The sequence below is a fragment of the Aquarana catesbeiana genome, linkage group LG03 (assembly GCF_042186555.1).
Source record: "Aquarana catesbeiana isolate 2022-GZ linkage group LG03, ASM4218655v1, whole genome shotgun sequence".
Lineage (NCBI taxonomy): Eukaryota > Metazoa > Chordata > Amphibia > Anura > Ranidae > Aquarana > Aquarana catesbeiana.
Genome location: NC_133326.1, coordinates 307,388,675 through 307,407,953, shown reverse-complemented (window position 1 = coordinate 307,407,953; position 19,279 = coordinate 307,388,675). Strand labels below are relative to the sequence as shown.

At 40.9% G+C, this 19,279-nt stretch overlaps 1 protein-coding gene across 1 annotated transcript in view; it reads left to right on the top strand.

Moving 5' to 3' along the window:
- LOC141133958 (dynein axonemal heavy chain 3-like) overlaps positions 1-19,279 on the top strand; it is a 3,453,856-nt gene that overhangs the window by 1,410,977 nt on the left and 2,023,600 nt on the right. Inside the window, exon 34 of the mRNA XM_073623563.1 lies at positions 14,017-14,239. Within this exon, the coding sequence (XP_073479664.1) occupies positions 14,017-14,239 (223 nt within the window). The remainder of the gene's footprint in view (positions 1-14,016; positions 14,240-19,279) is intronic.

Sequence of the window (19,279 nt, the reverse complement as noted above, 5' to 3'; positions counted from 1 at the left end):
CAATAATTTGCATATAATATATGCCTTTAAAATTAGCACTTTTGATTTCTCCCATAGACTTTTAAAGGGTGTTCCGCGGCATTCAAATTTTCCGCGAACACTCGCTCGAAGCTCATCCCTAGTCCTGTGGTCTTCAGGAAACTGTTTGCAGGCTTTCTTGTGTGTCATCTTTAGAAGCAGACCAATTTGATGAAGTGTGGGGCGTATGTTCTGAGCACTGACAGGCTGACCCCTCACCCCTTCAACCTCTGCAGCAATGCTGGCAGCACTCATACATCTATTTCCTAAAGACAAGCTCTGGATATGATGCTGAACACATGCACTCAACTTCTTTGGTCAACCATGGCAAGGCCTGTTCTGAATACAACCTGTCCTGTTAAACCGCTGTATGGTCTTGGTTACAATGCTGCAGCTAATTTTCAGGGTCTTGGCAATCTTCTTATAGCCTAGGCCATCTTTATGTAGAGCAACAATTCTTTTTTTCAAATCCTCAGAGAGTTCTTTGCCATGAGGTGCCACGTTGAACTTCCAGTGACCAGTATGAAATCGTGAGAGCGATAACACCAAATTTAACACGCCTGCTCCCCATTCACACCTGAGACCTTGTAACACTAATGCCCCGTACACACGGTTGGACTTTGTACGGACATTCCGACAACAAAATCCTAGGATTTTTTCCGACGGATGTTGGCTCAAACTTGTTTTGCGTACACACGGTTGCACAAAGTTGTCGGAATTTCCGATCGCCAACAACGCGGTGACGTCAACCACGTACGACGAGACTAGAAAAGGCCAGTTCAGAACCAAGCGCGGCACCCTTTGGTGAGAGATGATTCACGCTTTTTCAGACTTGTGGTTTTCAGATCGTTTTCTGCTGTTCAGTTTGTGCTTATGGGTTTGTATCTGCTCTTCAATGCATGCAAGCAAGTTCCGCGTGACTTATAGTCATTGTGTTCTTTTTCGTTTGTTACTGTTTTTCAGGTCACTCTTCACAGGCCTTGCTGTTCTTCAGTGCGTTCTGTTACTTCATTCTGAGCAGCCGACCGTTTTCTAGCCATATTGTGTATACGTACTCCTCGTAGAGTTCGTGCTGTGCGGGGGCTTGGTGTTGGGGTCCTGACCTTGACACAAGTCCAATCCATGAACAGGGTGGGGAGGAGTTCATGGATCAAGAATTGGTTGCTTCAGCTTGACCAGTTCTCTCATATGCCTTTGCTCCGTGAGATCCGTGAGAATAATCCTGATGATTTCAGGAACTTTCTAAGGATGACGGACCCCGTATTTCACCGTCTGCTGGCTTCGCTGACCCCCTATATCAGCAGGCAGGATACCTGCATGAGGCAAGTCATCACTGCGGAGCAGAGGCTAGTCACTACCCTGCGGTACTTGGCGACAGGGAGAAGTCTGCAGGACTTGAAGTTCTCGACAGGCATTTCCCCCAGGCTCTGGGTATCATTATCCCAGAGACCTGTTCTGCCATCATCCAGGTCCTGCAGAAGGAGTATATGAAGGTAAGATTTTTATTCTTTAACATCACATTTTATTGTATATAATGTTTGCAAATGTATTGTATTTCGGAGAAAAAAGGGGGGAATGTGGGACTTTATATGAGGTACACATACGTGCCTCCATCCCTATATTTGGATGCATCAAAAGGGAGGTGGGACTTTGAATTGAAGCGGTTGAAATGCAGAGGTAATGGTATAAATATAAAGTTTTATTGGTATCAAATTGTTAAATTACGTTTATTACATATATGTACAAGATGTGGGCACAATAATACAGAGGTGTAAAAAACATGGCTGAATAAAATAAATTCACAACAATCAAATAGATAGTATGCGACAGCAAAACGGCCTAAACAAGCCAAACACAGCATGCCCGGCACCTGTATAGATGATCACATGGTACAAAATCAAAAATAGCTGGGTTCATATGGGTAACATCATAGGCAATAATGAATGTGTCTGTAGCATCATGTAGCTCTACGCGTTTCGTGGATTCATTTCCACTCGTCAGGAGCAGATGCGACATATCCCTGTAAGTATAATAATTGAAGTAAACCATACTCTGTTGAAAATTGAAAAATGTAAATTGAAATTTATGAAATTCAACCCAGTGCACTCACCAACCACAGTAGTGGGCGCAGTAGGGGCCAAGCAAGACACGGCGAATCGGGAGCATAGACCACATCACGGGAGCTGAGGCGGCGTAATAGTGCACAACTAGCTTGGGGAGATGTAGGGGTGCCTGTGAGGGTTTCCATGTGCCAAAATACGGGTATGTGATGCTGCAAATTGGAGATATCTGGAATCAAATGAAAAATTGTATTGTGAAATGAAATATGTGTGAAATAAAAAAAAAAAAAAAAAAAAAAATGAGAGTGTGAAAAACAATTGGAGTGTAAGTGGGATGAGGTGTTAAATTGGGTGATATATATATATATACACCCAATATGTCCGCATGTGTAAGTGGTGGCCAAGAAGAGTGTGGTAAGTGTATGAAAATGATTGTGTGTGTGTATAAGGTGAGCTGACCTAAATGTGAATGTGACTGTGAAAAAACTGAAACCATGGATGAAACACAAAAAAACCTGAAAGTAGTAGTGGAAATATGTGTGAACACAAACGTGCAGGGACATGCGAGTGAACAACAGTGGACCTGACTCAAGGGACACTTACCCAAGTAGCATACCGTGCAACACCAAGCGGTGGAGTGGCTGGTGTGCAGGGGCCCCAGGCGGAGACCAGCCAGATGAACAGCCGGCTCCGACTGAAGGTGCAGAGTATATGCGCCACCAACGCCACGTGCGTGCCCATGGGAGGGGCGAAGAACAGCGTCCGCACCCGAGCCGGGACGCTCGGTGATTGGCGCCGAGACGCCCCCACATGCGTCACGCAGGTGGTGCTCTCAACGGCAGCGTGGTGACGTCATGACTGACGCCTAGCGCTGGACGTGAGGACCGTGGCGCAGATGCGCGAAGGGGCGTCCACCCAATCCTCAAGAGACGGCTGTGCAGGGAGAAAGGGGAGGACCCACAAGGCGCATCGCAGCTCCCGCGAATGTGGAAACCCCCCCCCACACACCATGAACAGGCTCAGGAACCCCAAACCCGCACACACCGCCAGTGCGGCAAGAACACATGGATGTTAGAATCAGAAATTATATAAACAGTATTAGCTTGTATAAGCGTAAACAAGAGTGGAAAAAGGTTTAAACCAATTAAATTTGTGCCGGGAATGCCATACTATTGCTGTCACTGGTAAGGCAAATGCATACACCAATGTATCCAATGTTGCTTGGCTGGCCCGAAAGTGCAAATCCCTGTGCGGGGAATACAAACATCTGAAAGTACATCTCACGCGTGGATAGCAGGGGAACACTGCTAATCCAACTTTTCAACCGCTTCCATCCCTATATATACTGGAGAAAAAAGGGGGGAATGTATTTCTTTCCTCATTCTCTAATTACCATGATTGTAATATGCTGTGAATGTCCCCTTTGTCCTCATACATGCTGGATTTTTCTGTAATTTTTTTTTAGTCCTTCATACATATCTGCCTTCACTAACCTCCCCAGCATGCTCTCCTGTCCTATATTCACCTCATGTAGTCACTTAACAATGTATTTTATCAGCTCCATAGTAGTGCTTTACCCCAAACACCCCCTAAAATGTTTAGAAATGTGATTTGTGCTTTAAATTCTGGCAGAGTGCCAGAGGCTTTTTTTTGTGGTGTCCCCAAATCATTTTTAGTAACCCTCCCTCCCCCCCAACTGCTAAGTCAGCTGATCCCAATTCTCTATCTATCCTCAGTCATCTATCTGCTGACTTTGCCAAACCCATACACACTATACCCATCTCTTTAGTGCTCAGATGTATGGATGAATTCCCCAAAGCATGTAGTGCAAGGGCCTGTCTGTATACTTACAAATGGTACTGTTTAAAGTTTTTGTATCCTATTATTATCTTGATAGGCAATAGCAGAATGTCCAAATGTGCTCAAATGTGTACAGTGTGTATTTATATCTTTGTATTATGACACTTCTTACCTGTCCAGTGGGCTGCCAATAGTGTAACTGAGGAGGGGCTGTTCCAAGTCATACCCTGTATTTAGGCATTCATCTCTCAATGAAGTGGAGAGGGTTACCTGTCCAAGATTCACCCACCCTATAATGTTAGAAATGGCCCATGAGAGGGGGGGGAGGGGGAATATGATAGGTGTACTTTATACTTTGGCATTGTTCAATTCCCCTTACTAAATGCTATCTGGAGGTTGGCCAAGAATGTTTGTGTCTAATCTGCTTGCCATGTTTATGTGCAAAAATACTAATTTATTTTTCTTTTCCTCAACAGTTTCCTTCCACGCCACAGGAATGGCAGACTGTGGCCTCCCACTTTGCCCAGCGGTGGGACTTTCCTAACTGCGGAGGGGCAATTGATGGGAAACCCAGCCACATCGTCCCACCACCCAACTCGGGGTCGTACTATTTCAACTATAAGGGGTTCAATAGTATTGTGATGTTGGCGGTGGTGTCAGCTAATTACGACTTCTTGTATGTGGACGTGGGGAAGAATGGCCGGATGTCCGATGGTGGAGTCATCGCCCAGACAAAGTTCTACAGGCGTCTCCAGAATGGCAGCTTGGACTTGCCACCTCCAGCGGACAATGTGGAAGGACTCCCATTCATCTTCGTTGCGGATGAAGCATTTGCGCTGGGGGACCATCTTATGAGGCCATTCCCGATGAGGACCCTCACCCCGGAACAGAGGGTTTTTAATTACTGGCTGGCCAGAGCCAGAAGAGTGGTGGAGAACACATTTGGAATCATGGCCAGCCGGTTCCGCCTATTTCTGACACCCATCCATATGGCGGAGTATAAACTGAATCATATAATCCTGGCGTGCTGTGTTCTCCACAACTTTTTAAGGAGAAATTCTTGGAATTATGCTGCCTCAGTTGGGCCTGAATCCGGAATTCATGTAAATGAACCAACCCTGATGGCACTTGAAGCTAGCCATCCTAGCTTGCCCTCTCTGAGTGCCCGCGAGGTCCGTCTAAGATACCTTGAATACTTTGCCGGTAGGGGGGCCATCGATATGCCAGACAATGGCTGAGACATTTTTTAAATCGTGACGTTTCAGGCTCCGGGCTTTCCTCCTCCTCCTCATTGGTGTAATTATCAGACACCTGCTGTGTCTCCGTCATGTGCTCTTCCCCACTGCGCCGAACAAGAAGGGGTGGGGAATAGACTAGAAAGAATGCCAGGGGTGGGCGGAGTTTCACGCAGTGTATATAAAGCGTAAGACGCGTGCGTAGTACGTACGATCTGTGAGCGGAGGAAGGAGTATCAAATGCGCCGATCGTGATAACGAAGGTAAGATTTAAAATTGGGCCTATACTGCTTCTAGATTAAGGCCTGTATTTGGACAAGTTTAGAAGACTTTAGGCTAACATTAGGGTTTGTCTGGTCTTGTGTCTTGCAGTGAAAATGGATCTAGTCAATGATCAGGACTTTATGCCAATCTTCATAGATATGTTCAGGGAGCTGCCCTGTCTGTGGCAGGTAAACCACCCTGATTATAAGAACCAAACAAAGAGGAAGGCAGCGCTGGATAATTTGCTGCAATTTGTGAATCCGGTGATCCCCACGGCAAACATCACCTATTTGGAGATCCTAATTGGTGGCATGAGGAGCACTTATCTAAGGGAGTGCAAGAAGGTCCAGGATTCCCAGAGATCAGGAGCAGCAGATGGCATTTATGTCCCCAGGCTGTGGTACTATGACAGGCTGCATTTTCTATCAGGTCAGACTGAACCCAGACCAGCACTCTCCAGTCTTCCTTCCACGTTTCCTTCCCCCCAGCTGAGGCTTCTGACGCCCAACCTGGGCCTTCCAGGCAGCAACATGTGGAGGAGCCCAGCTTGAGCCAGGTATAGCATTCTTCTAAATATTTCTGGTTGTCCAATCAATGATGTTAAATAGATGTTAGTTTGGAGTACTAAATTATGATTGTGATTTAGGAACCAAAAACTAAAACCATGTCCCTTTTTCATACACAGGAAAGTCTCAGCCAGGAGGTGGCTGGGCCAAGCAGGCGGCCCAATACACAGGTCCCTCCCCTCTGCCTTCAAAGAAAAAGTGGCTGGAAGAGGAGTAACCTGGAGGAGGCTGTAATAGGCCTATTTTGGAAGGCTACTGAGGCTCTCAGAACACTCCACAGTGTGGAAGAGGATTTTGGTGAGCTAATTGCATGCAAAATGATGCAAATGAAGGAGGGCCAACGCCTCTTATGCGAGTTTGTAATTTTAGAAGCTCTAAATAAGGGGTTGAGGGGCCAACTCACATGCAAAAGCCACATTTGTGAGATCACCCATGGTCCTCCTCCTCCGGGTCCTCCTCCTCCAGGTCCTACTCCTCCTCTTGCCACACCTCCAACACCAGAGCCACAAGTCGGGAAGGAATTGTGTAAGGAAGACCAGAGAGTGATGGCCTGGGTTCAGTCTGGTCTGACAAAAGATGTAGCCTCTTGTATGACCACAGCCTGGGAACATACATGTCATCTGCTGCTTTCATGATCTCTTGGACTTCTGGACCAGATTGTACTCCATTGGCCACCAATTTTGCTGTAAAATAATTGATGTGTGCCCTGGGGGTCAAAGGTTTCGCCAATTTCTGATGTTTATCCAGCATTGCCTCCCTCTTTGTTTGGTTCTGAGTCCTTAATAAAGGATTTTTTGTTTTATTATACTTGCCTATGTGTGTTTTCCTTCAAAAAGGACAGTTTGTTTGTGAGGAGGCAGGTACATTTCTAAAATACAATGTGAAATTAACAAAAGACACCAACACCAAGCAACCTTCTTGAGATTAAATAATACAAGATAATAATGGTGTTGTGGTAACTTGACACACAAAACACACTCAAAAATATTCTGGATTTAAAAAAAAAAAAAAAAAAACAGATCAGGCTTGAAAAAAATACAAAAAAAAGAAGTTATATCTTTTTGGTTAGATGTGACAAATCAAAATATATTGATGAAATTATGATAAATAATAAAGAAAGAAGTTTGTGAGAACTCTGTGTGAATATGAGCAACAAAACAACTTCATTCTTCTAGCATTATAAAGAAGAACAGAGTGCGCTGCATTAAACAATTTAAAACATTGCAGCCTGACAAAAGTGCTATATCCATTCCGAACGCTAATTTTACCAGACCGAGCAGTTCCATCTCAGAATTTATTCTGAGCATGCGTAGCACTTTGTGTGTCGGAATTAGCGACACGCGGTCGGAATTGACGTGATCGGATTTTGTTGTCGGAAGATTTTATAGCCTGCTCTCAAACTTTGTGTGTCATAAAATCCAATGCAAAATGTCCGATGGAGCCCACACAGGGTTGGAATTTCCGACAACAAGCTCTGATCGCACATTTTCCATTGGAAAGTCCGACCGTAATTACAGGGCATAAGAGTTGTTGTCAGCAGGCTTCCTAACTGATTATATTTTAATGAGGGAATTTTTGGGAAATTTACATTTCTTTTATAAAAGACTTGTCAAACATTTGGGTATCTTTATTTCTAGGGGACACCTTTTTGTAATGAGTAGGAGTACTATGTACCCTATACTTATTTGCATATTATTAAAGGGGCTTCCAGATTGTCATAAGACTCCATTCACATCTGAGCTTTCCGATTTGCGGGCGGAATCAGCAAGATTCTGCTTGCAATTTCAAATTGTGGCAAATTGCGGGATGCTTGTGCAATGCCATTACTTCCTAATGGCACCCCAGATGTAGTGCTACTTTGCCGCAATTGTCGCACGATAAATCAAGATAAATTATAAATTAAGATATAATAGCATCTCACAAGAGTCCCACCATTTGGAATCACGAGCACAATCACAGCAATTCCACCTGCGATTAGGATCGCTCAGGTGTGAATGGCGCCTAAGTCTCCTGCCCACATTTGCTTTCTTTTTCTTTGGTTTGGTTTTGTTTGCAGTCCCCCTTAAAATCGGTACCAGACTTTTTTTTTTTCATTCTTGCTGTAGGAAGGGCTTCAGTAAAAATGACAATTGTAAAGAAAAAAAATTACACTGTCAGCTTCTTTCAGACTCCAAAATTCCCGCACAATACATAACAGATGCTTAGGGGTCTGCTGTGTAGTTTGGAGTGTGTGTGCTGTTTTTTTCTTTTTCTTTTAAAAAAGCAGCAAGGAGGGAGATGTAATTTACCTCATCTTAAAGTCTTAAAATTTTCAGGCAAATCATGCAAATGGGTTCATTTCACAGCCAGTTATAGTGTCCTCTCCACCAACACCACAGTTATTTGGCTAGAGTATAGAGGGTAAGGCTAAACTACTGTTTGATTAGTACAGCAGCTGTGAAGAAATCTTAATAATATCTTCCTTAGCACATGTGCATCAATTTAGCAGCATTGGCATTGATGTACTGTATATTCTTCAAAGTGCAAAAATTGCAAACAATATTTTACCTTAGATAATTGTTAATGTAAAACAAGTACTCTAAAACCATAGTCCAAAAAAATGTAAAGCTAATTTATAACAAACAGGGGTGGGTTTACTGCTCAGGAACCTGTAAGGCTGGGTCTCACCCATGAACCACAATTTAAACATAACTACTGTTATGCAATCTAAATGCGCAAAAAATTAGAATGAACAACTATTATCAAAGCCAGAATCAGTGCAATGTCACCAGAGGAGCAACATTACATGAAATGCAATGTTATTATAGTGGCCATGTCACAGAAGTGCCTTGCTTTTAATGTACCTTGTTATACGGTGTTTAAATGCCAAATAGCAATTTACCAAATCAATAAGGTTATGTATTGCCAAATAACAATTTTCTTAGGTGCCATGTTAGAATATAACACATAACACAGATGCCACGTAGCTATATACTATCCCCACTGCCAGGGCAATCCGCACAAACCAGAAGCATTAAACAAGCATATCACATATAATATCCTCAGTCAGCAATATATCCCAGTCCCATCCATAAATATACAATCATTTTTTAGAAGTATACCCCCACTCAGTATGCAGCCATCCTATGAAATTATGTATACCACCCTAGGCAGCAAAAGACCACTGTACATACAGTATTTGCAAATTGATATCATAAGCCCCACCAGTGCCCACACCCTGCTTCTCTACGTGCCTTCTAAAGTTTTGAAATGTTCTTCTGGTTCTCTTTCAATGTTTGCCACTGTGGGGGTGGGCAGTATGCAGCAGAGTGGACAGTGTGCCTTCTTCTATTAGCAGCAGAGTGTATTTATACTGCATGTGAGCTGCTGTGTGTCCACCCCCTATATCTCATGAACAACTACAAGGACTGATCTGATATGGAGGACTGGTGCAAAAGACACAGGAATTTTGTGAAAGCAAATTGCTATGTACTATGTACTATGTTTACTTATATTTCAAAAGGGTGCTCATTAATACATTGGCCACCTTCCACAGGAGAAAAAAAAAACAACAGTTACATACAGTGCCTTGAAAAACTACTCATACCCCTTTGAAATTTTGAACTTTTTTTCAATAGTCACTAGACATGTGCATACTGAAATATTTCATTTTGGAATTTCATTTTCGTCCGAAAAATAAATTTATTTAGTTACTCCCGAAATTCGTTTTCATTTATTTTGTTTCGTTAAAAAAATGCATTCGTCCGAAAATCCGAAATAATTAAGGTCGAATCTGTCATTGAAGGCTTATGGTGTCTGTCGAATGTTCTAAGAAGATTTGACGGAGCAGTTAAACTGTACGATACCGCAATCGTACATTTCCAGTCGAATGTTCCGCCTACAAGCTATAGTAGAATTCTAATGTTGTATGTCACTAGTAATAATTATATTTATTAATTATTATTACTAGTCAACCAACATTAGAATTCTTCTATAGCCTATGGGCGGAGAATTTGACCATAAATGTTCGCTTGCGGCGACTGCTTCATCGAAAATCAAATCTTTTCTCTCTATGTCGAAAATCTTGGACTAATAGTTAGGTTAGGCACATTCGATCTTTTTTGCTATTGTCTCTATAATGTTGAATCTTTTGTCTCTATGTCGAATGTTTTCTCTCTATATAGAATAATCTTGGACTAATAGAGCTAAGGTTAGGCACATTCGACCACAGGTTCAATGGACACAGATCGCTATTGTCAGCGTCATGTCAAATCTCCTACCTATATCGAACTGTTGTCGCAACGAAAACAAAAATAAAGCATTTGTTTATGTCGGATCTTTTGGTTTTCAGATTCTGCACGTTCGTTATCGTTTGTTAAAACGATAACTAAAATACCCGAAATTAGGACAAAAATGAATACAGACAAAAATGAATGCACATGTCTAATAGTCACAGGGTTGAAGGTAAATTGGAGTAAATCTATGTTGTTTCCAATAGATATGAGGGCCCGCAGTGTGGCTTTGAAAGATATCCCATTGCAGTGGGTGGAGAATTTCAAATACTTAGGAGTTGTAATTTCCCACCAAGCTTCTGAATTTATTCCCTTGAATTTGACTCCAATTTTGGGAGATATTGGGTCAAAATTTAAAGTACGGAAGTCTCTACCATTATCTTTATTGGTACATATTAATTTTAAAAAAATGAAAATTATACCAAAATTCATGTACTTATTTAGACACTCTCCCCAGTGGCTTCCTATGTCCTTTTTTTTTACAAAATTAAACCAACTTTTTTCATTGTTTCTATGGGGATCGAAGAACCCCACATATAAATTAACCACTCTGATGCATCCTTGTGAGCAGGGAGGACTATATTTTCCCGATTTATATAAATACTTTTTAGCCACCCAGCTAGTTATGGCCGCATGGTGGCTAAATCCTGATACATATAATTCCTTTACCCGTCTGGAAGTGGCAGTAGTTGGCTCTATGGATGTTCTTAAGGCTCTTTTATTTAGGGGCCGTAGGACACCATATCAGTTGACTCCTTCAATGCTTATTACTATGCGAGCCTGGAAGGCTGGTCTTAGATGTGAGCATTATCCCAAGGGCGCTTTTTCACCAAATGCCCCTTTATGGCTTAATCCTACTCTTCCTCAATTTTTTAAAACAACAGAGCCTATTGAATAAACTAAATATAATATAAAAATACTTTCTCAGGTGGTCACTGATCGGAAATTATCCACTTTCTCTATACTCACTTTGACTTTTAATGTTCCAAATTCTCATCTATTTAGATATTTTCAGCTTCATCATACTTTCTATACACAATTTCCACGGGATAGTTTAACGATTAGACAATCTACTTTAGAACTAGCACTTAGATCCAAGTGTCTCGATAAGCCTACTTTGAGATTGTATTCTCACCTTATATTAATTTCTATCTTGCCATTAGAGGCTCTTAGAGCTAGGTGGGTGCGAGACATACCATATTTAGATAGCGAGGATTGGAGGGGTGTGTGGGATTTTCCTTTGCGTTCTTTGACATCTTTGAGAGATCGTATGATCCAATATAAATTTGTACATAGAGCATATATCATATAAAACCTGTGTGCTCTTCAGAGTGTTGGCGATGTGGAGGGGGATTTTACACGTATTTTCTGGACTTGCCCATATATAGCTATTTTTTGGGTGGAAGTGGTGGATTTATTGAATTCTATCACCTCTGCTCCTTTACCAGATTCAATGTCTGTTTGTTTATGGGGTTTGATAGAGACTATTCTTTTACAGTGTCTGAGCGAGTGTTTGCTAATATAACATTATTTTACGCAAGAAAAGCCATTGCACTGCATTGGAAGAAACCTTGGTCTCCTACGCTCTCATATTGGAAACAATTGGTAATAATCTTTCATTATATAGAGATACTTATATGAATAGGGGTTGTCCTAGTAAATAAGATAAAGTGTGGGCTAAGTGGATAAAAAGGTGTGGATAAACCGTTTACAGCATTGAATGCCCATGGGGGGCCACTATCCATAATATGTGCACTTCCATATGAGTATAGGTTTGGAGCCATTGGGGAGAGAAGGAATAAATGTTTGCCCTTCTTTTTTCTTTTTCTTTTTTTCTCCTTTTCCTTTCCCTTCTCCTATAGATTAACCATTGCTATATTGGATTCTGAAACAGTTTTTATTCATATTCTTGGCTCAAAGTGTATGATGTTTTGTTGTGTTTTGTTTTGTTTGTTTGTTAAGAAACCTAATAAAATATTTGAAAAAAAGAAAAAAAAAAAAAAGATTGGCCACTATTTGGCTCCATCCATATTCCCATCAACTCTGACCAGCTTCCCTGTCCCTGCTGAAGAAAAGCATCCCCACAACATGATGCTGCCACCACAATGTTTCACGGTGGGGATGGTGTGTTTAGGGTAATGTGAAGTGTTAGTTTTCCGTCACACATAGCGTTTTGCTTTTATCCCAAAAAGGCTTTCTTCTTGCTACTCTTCCATAAAGGCCAGATTTGTGGAGTGCATGACTAATAGTTATCCTGTGGACAGACTCTCCTACCTGAGCTGTGGATCTCTGCAGCTCCTCTAGAATTACCATGGCTGCTTCACTGATTAATGCTCTCCTTGCCCGGCCTGTCAGTTTAGGTGGATTGCCATGTGTTAGTAGGTTTGCAGTTGTGCCATACTCTTTCCATTTTCAGATAGAGGATTGAACAGTGCTCCGTGAGATGTTCAAAGCTTGGTATTTTTTTTATAACCTAACCCTGCTTTAAAGTTCTCAACAACTTTATCCCTGACCTGTTTGGTGTGTTCCTTCGCCTTCACAATGCTGTTTGTTCACTATAGTTCTCTAACAAACCTCTGAGGCCTTCACAGAATGGCTGTATTTATACTGAGAGGTGGACTCACACACAGGGGAACTCTATTTACTAATTAGGTTACTTTGGATTGGTTCAATTAGATTTTAGTTAGGGGTATCAGAGTAAAGGGGGCTGAATACAAATGCACACCACATTTTTCAGATATTTATTTGTAAAACAAATTTGAAAAACATTTATCATTTTCCTTCCACTGCACAATTATGTGCCACTTTGTGTTGGTCTATCACATAAAATCCCAATAAAATGCATTTATGTTTTTGGTTGTAACATGACAAAATGTGGAAAATGTCAAGGGGTATGAATACTTTTTCAATGCACTTGATGTAATAGTAAAAAAATAAGTGCAGCCTTTCATTTAAAGCTTTTGACTACATACACACTAAGGTTTTCTTGGAATAAAATATTTTTAGCATAAAAACAGTGTTTTTCTATTCTCATGGACATGTAGATGGGGTATACAGCTAACCATAGAAGTACACCTCCGTACTCGTGTAAAAGTCAAGTCCTCTGTGCATTGGTGTTTACCCATACATGCATTTACAACAAATTTCTAGGACATGAAAGTTTTGCATCCAAGAAAATACATTGTACATGCATACCTGAGTAAACACAAAAGCATCAGAGTTTAAATGATTACAGATGTATACTCCCATCTACGTTACCAGGGGAAAAGAAAAATGCAGTGTTTTTTATGCTGAGTATATTTTATCCCTGAAACATCCATGGACATGAGACATGGAATCGAAAAATGTAAAAAATGTGATTGGTTGTGTGACAAAGAATTGCACTGTATTGTTAATTTAAGCACAAGAAACACAATGTTCTTGTCGTACACAGACAAAACTTTTCCTAAAATTTTCTCATTCTCTCTCATCTCCATTTTACAACTGTTACACATAGCTGATGTCATATGAAATGTGACATTATTCTATTTGCTAGTTTTTAATAACATCTCACACCACCCCTTTTCTTATCTTCTATATAAAATAGAATACAATAATACATTTTAGTAGAATGGATATTTTAAGCACAGTGGCTGGCGTTCCTGTGTATCCTGTGCATTTGTAGAATTATTTTTTATTTCGGTGTCTCAACAAAAGAAATCCTTAACAATTGCAATGACCTTTATCTTTGTATTGTTAATATGTTAACCACAGTGTGTTAAACAGTGTTTTAAAAGAATAACATATTATTGACTTTTTGCAGATATATGAAATGATGCTAGTGCGACATGGATTTATGCTAATTGGAAGTCCACTTGGGGGAAAAACATCTGCACTTAAGGTCCTTGCAGGAGCTCTGAAAGACTTGGAAACAAAAGGCCTAATGGATGAACATGGCGTGGACTATATATTTATTAATCCAAAAGCTATCACAATAGGACAGTTATACGGCAGTTTTGATCCAGTTTCTCATGAGTGGATTGATGGTAGGTCTTTATCATATTACTGCTATAAAATATACAGGCTCGCCACTTTCAAAAATTATGTCTAGCAGCAGATGCTTTTTTTCCTAAGTCAACATCCACCAGTTGTTTGGAAAATGTAATTTATTTCAGTGGGTAACCAGGGCTGGATTCACGTTGTACAGAAAAGAGCTGCTTCAATAAAAAGGCAAAATGCAGCTGTTTCAGCTCTAAGATCCCTCCCTACCCTACTCTCACCCAAAGACTTGAAAAAGTTAAGTTTACATTTTGGGGGCTGTAGAGGAGCTCATAGCCCTCTGGTATTGTGAAAAACCTGGAATGCAAAGCCAAACAAGGACGTTTGTGTTGAAGTGGAAAACCACTTTTCCCTGTGTTTTTTTCAAAGGATCTTTATTAAACTTTTTTTCCTTTTGTACACAACCCATAGATACAATTTATTAAACAAAACTCTTGTCTCCAGTTATCCTATTAGTTAGACATTAAATTAACACACAGTGAGTACTTAAATATTTATAAACACTAATCTGCCTATAAATATACTGTATACACTCAAGTATAAGTAGACCCGAATATAAGCCAAGGCACCTAATTTTACCACAAAAAACTGGGAAAACATTTTGACTCGAGTATAAGCCGAGGGTGGGAAAATGCAGTAGCTACCTGTAAACTATGCCCATCTGTAGCCTCACTGTGCCCATCTGCAGCCTCACTGTGCCCAGTTGCAGTCTCGCTGTGCCCAGTTGCAGTCTCGCTGTGCCCAGTTGCAGTCTCGCTGTGCCCAGTTGCAGCTTTACCTTTTATTACTAAAACAGCGTGTGTCTCCCGCTGTGTAATGCATTCTGTTCAGCCGTCCATTTAAACAAAGCCTGCCCCTCCTCCTCCTCGTCTGTGATAGGTGGAACACTGATACAGTTTCCCAGCATCTTATCAGTGTTCCTCTATCATGGACGGATGAGGAGGAGGCGGGGCGGGCTTTGTTTCAATGGACGACTGAACAGAATGCATTATACAGCGGGAGACACAAGCTGTTTTAGTAATGAAAGGTGTCTCCCGCTGTGTAATGCATTTTGTTCAGCCGTCCATTGAAACAAAGCCCGCCCCACCTCCTCATCCCTCCATGATAGAGGAAAACTGATACGATGCTGGGAAACTGTATCATCAGTGTTCCGCCTATCACAGACGAGGAGGAGGTGGGGCAGGCTTTGTTTCAATGGAGGGCTGAACAGAATGCATTACACAGCGGGAGACACACGCTGTTTTAGTAATAAAAGGTACAGCTCACTTGAGTATAAGCCGAGGGGGAGTTTTTCAGCCTAAAAAACTCGGCTTATACTTGAGTATATACGGTATATACTAATATTAATATATATATATATATATATATATATATATATATATATATATATATATATATATATATATATATATATATATATATATATATATATATATATATATATATATATATCCATGTATATCTATATATCCTCTACAGCCCTTAGAACGTATCCATTATATATATATATATATACCGTATTTATCGGCGTATAACATGCACAGGCGTATAACATGCACATTCATTTTAAGAGGGAAGTTTCAGGGAAAAAAATAAAATTTTAAATAAGAAACTTTGAAGCAAAATAAGGGTCAGTGCCCATCTGCAGCCTCACCATTGCCCAACAATGCAGCCTGATCAATGGCCATCTGCAGCCTCACAAGTGCCATCAATGCAGCCTCATCAGTCCACATCAATGCAACAGCCTCACCATGGCCATCAATGCAGCAGCCTCACCATGGCCATCAATGCAGCAGCCTCACCATGGCCATCAATGCAGCAGCCTCACCATGGCCATCAATGCAGCAGCCTCACCATGGCCATCAATGCAGCAGCCTCACCATGGCCATCAATGCAGCAGCCTCACCATGGCCATCAATGCAGCAGCCTCACCATGGCCATCAATGCAGCAGCCTCACCATGGCCATCAATGCAGCAGCCTCACCATGGCCATCAATGCAGCCTGATCGATGCCCATCTGCAGCCTAGAGGGGACAGGGAGGGGGGCGGGAGGAGCCCCAACAGATTACATACAGTGAGAATCTCCTATGATAGACAGAACAGTGGTCCAATGGCGGCCCAGGAGATGGGACTTCCCATTACAGAGGCCGCCAAGTAAACAGGAGATTCTCACTGTATATAATCTGATGGCGCTTGTCCCACCCCCCTCCCTGTCCCCTACAAGGCAGCTAAAATTGAAGTATTGGCGTATAACACGCACACGCTATTTGCACCCGATTTTCATGGTGAAAAAGTGAGTGTTATACGCCAATAAATACAGTATATATATATAACATATATAGCATATATAACATATATTTATGACTCTCTAAATATTTGAGAGACTCTCCACAATTTTCCATTTAGTGTTAAATACTTATTGAAGCTCTGTGTGTAGTATATCCTACCACCCCTTTTATACTGTATGTGTGATAATCTTACAAACTTCTGTCTATTAGTTTCCATGCACTTTATCATTCCAATCCAATTCCAAGAAATAAAAAAATAAAAAAACAGGAGAAGTGAGTCCCATGTATGTGCTACACCCTAAAAACCTATCTCTAACTGCAAAATCAACCCTGGAGTTATCTGGGCATCTCCTGTGTTGATAAACCATATGTTATTTTTTCAAAACCTCATTTACTGATTTTACCCACAAAGAGTATGTTGGGGGAGCCACAGAGATCAACTTTCATGCTAGGGGTAAATAAATACTCTCCATCCAGCCACCCTAATACACATATATTGGGCTCCAACAGGACAATAGTTCTAAACACCTTATTAATAGTATCCAGGACTAAGGTCCAATACCTAACCAACTTAGGACAATTCTACATCATATGTACAAATGTACAAACCTCCTTTCCACATCATGGACATAAAGAAGTATGCCACTTAAAAAGTTTCTAAGCCTCTAAGGGGTATATTATGAACAATGTATAATAAATATTTGGGTAAGTCTCTGAGATGCAGAAAGAGATACTTATCCTATTTAATAAGAATATTGGAACACGCCTCATCAGTAAGGGGGCCAATGTCCCTTTGCCAATATGTTGAAAATATTAAAGAAATAAAGACCATCTGTAAGTCATGTACTGGAATCATATGCCTCATCCCAAAATGCAGAGAGAGAGAAAAATGGTGGTGCACCTAGAGATTGTGTGGGCAAGGAAATATATCAGATACAGAGTAGAAAAAAAGTATAGCAAATAGTAAATTTGAGTGCAAAATTATATATACACAAAAAAAATGACATAAATGTTGCATGGAATAGCTTAAAAACACAAAAATATATTCATATGCAAGTTATAATAAATACAGCTGAATTCTAGACCATATGATGATCTCACAGCTTGGAGGTCAAAACAATGTTGATGGACAGTAAAGATCCCAAAATGTTTCGGACTATATATATATTTGGATATTTAATTCCTTCTTCAGGGATTGGTTTAGAACGGGCTGTAACAAACGATCAAAACAAATATACAGTGAATATATATAGTATATGGTCGGTGGATACAGACATGGCAATGAAAACAGGGCAGGCATGGAAATCTGTGAATACTCATATAATAATGAATCATAATGAATATCTTTAGTAAATAATGCTACACTAACGGGTTTACAGATCCAGCATCTCCAAGGCATCCCATCTCATAGATATTTAATCCAAAGAAAAGGGGGATATGTCAAAGAAATGGAAGGACATGCACCCCAACAATCACAGATAGGGTGCTGACCAACACTTCTAGATAAACTCCACATAGGATGTAAGAGGAAGAAGAGGAGATACAATATTGCCGCAGATGTGCAGGGACTCACAAGGATCATCAATTGTGGGTCCTATCACAAAAAAGTATAAATATATATGTATCTGTGTATGTCCATTCATTGCACAAGCATGAACTAAACATAAACTTTATAAGCGAAGCATATAGGTAGCATGGGAGGCACACATGAACAGTGCAGCAGCAAAGTGAATGTACAAAATGTGATGCATGAACTGCCAAAGCTTCAGAGGTAAGGCAAGATTCAAATAAATGGATTATGCCAAGTAAAACCTCACATGAAACAAATAGGCAGCAAATCATGCAGGTATTGAACAGGGAGGGAAGAAAGTGTAAATAAATAAATCATACTTGTAAAGCATAAGCAAAGCTTCTCTCCTCATTCCATGGTGCTGTGCTATCCCAGAGTGTGCAGCCTATGTTTGAAGTACACTTTATATGAAAGCAAAGCACTGGAGGTACACGCCCAGTGGTGTGAATAACTTCCAATGTCTGCAGTGAATGGACACCAGGTGACTGGAGGCCCAATCAAGGGGTGAATCATTCCAGCACCTGTGTTCAAATTGTGCATAGGGAAAAAGTCAACCAGACGATCCCCTAGCACAAAAGGTGTCCAGTGTCAACACGCACAGTCCTATCACAAAGAAGTATACATGTATATGTATCTATGTGTGTATATTTATTGCACAGGCATAAAATGAAAATAAACTTCATAAGAGGTTTATGGATAGCATAGAATGAATGTATAAAATGGAGTGCATGAACTGCCAAAGTTTCAGAGGTAAGCAAGATTCAAATAAATGGATCATGCCAAGTAAAACCTGAAGAATATGAGCAGCAAATCATACAGGTATTAAACAAGGAGGCATGAAAGTGTAAGTGGATAAATCTTACTTGTAAAGCAAAAGCAGAGCTTCTCTCCTCATTCCATGATGCTGTGCTATCCCAGAATGTGCAGCCTGTTTTTTAAAATACACTTTATATGGGAGCAAGGCACTGGAGGTACACGCCCAATGGCATGAATAACACCCAGTGCCTTCAGTGAGTGGACACCAGATGACTGGAGGCCCCATCAAGGGGTAAATCATTTCAGTACCTGTGCTCAAAGTGTGCATAGGAAAAATGTCAACCAGATGATCCCCCGACACAAACAGCATCCGGTGTCACCACGCACCTGTGGCGCAATGACATCAGACGTCG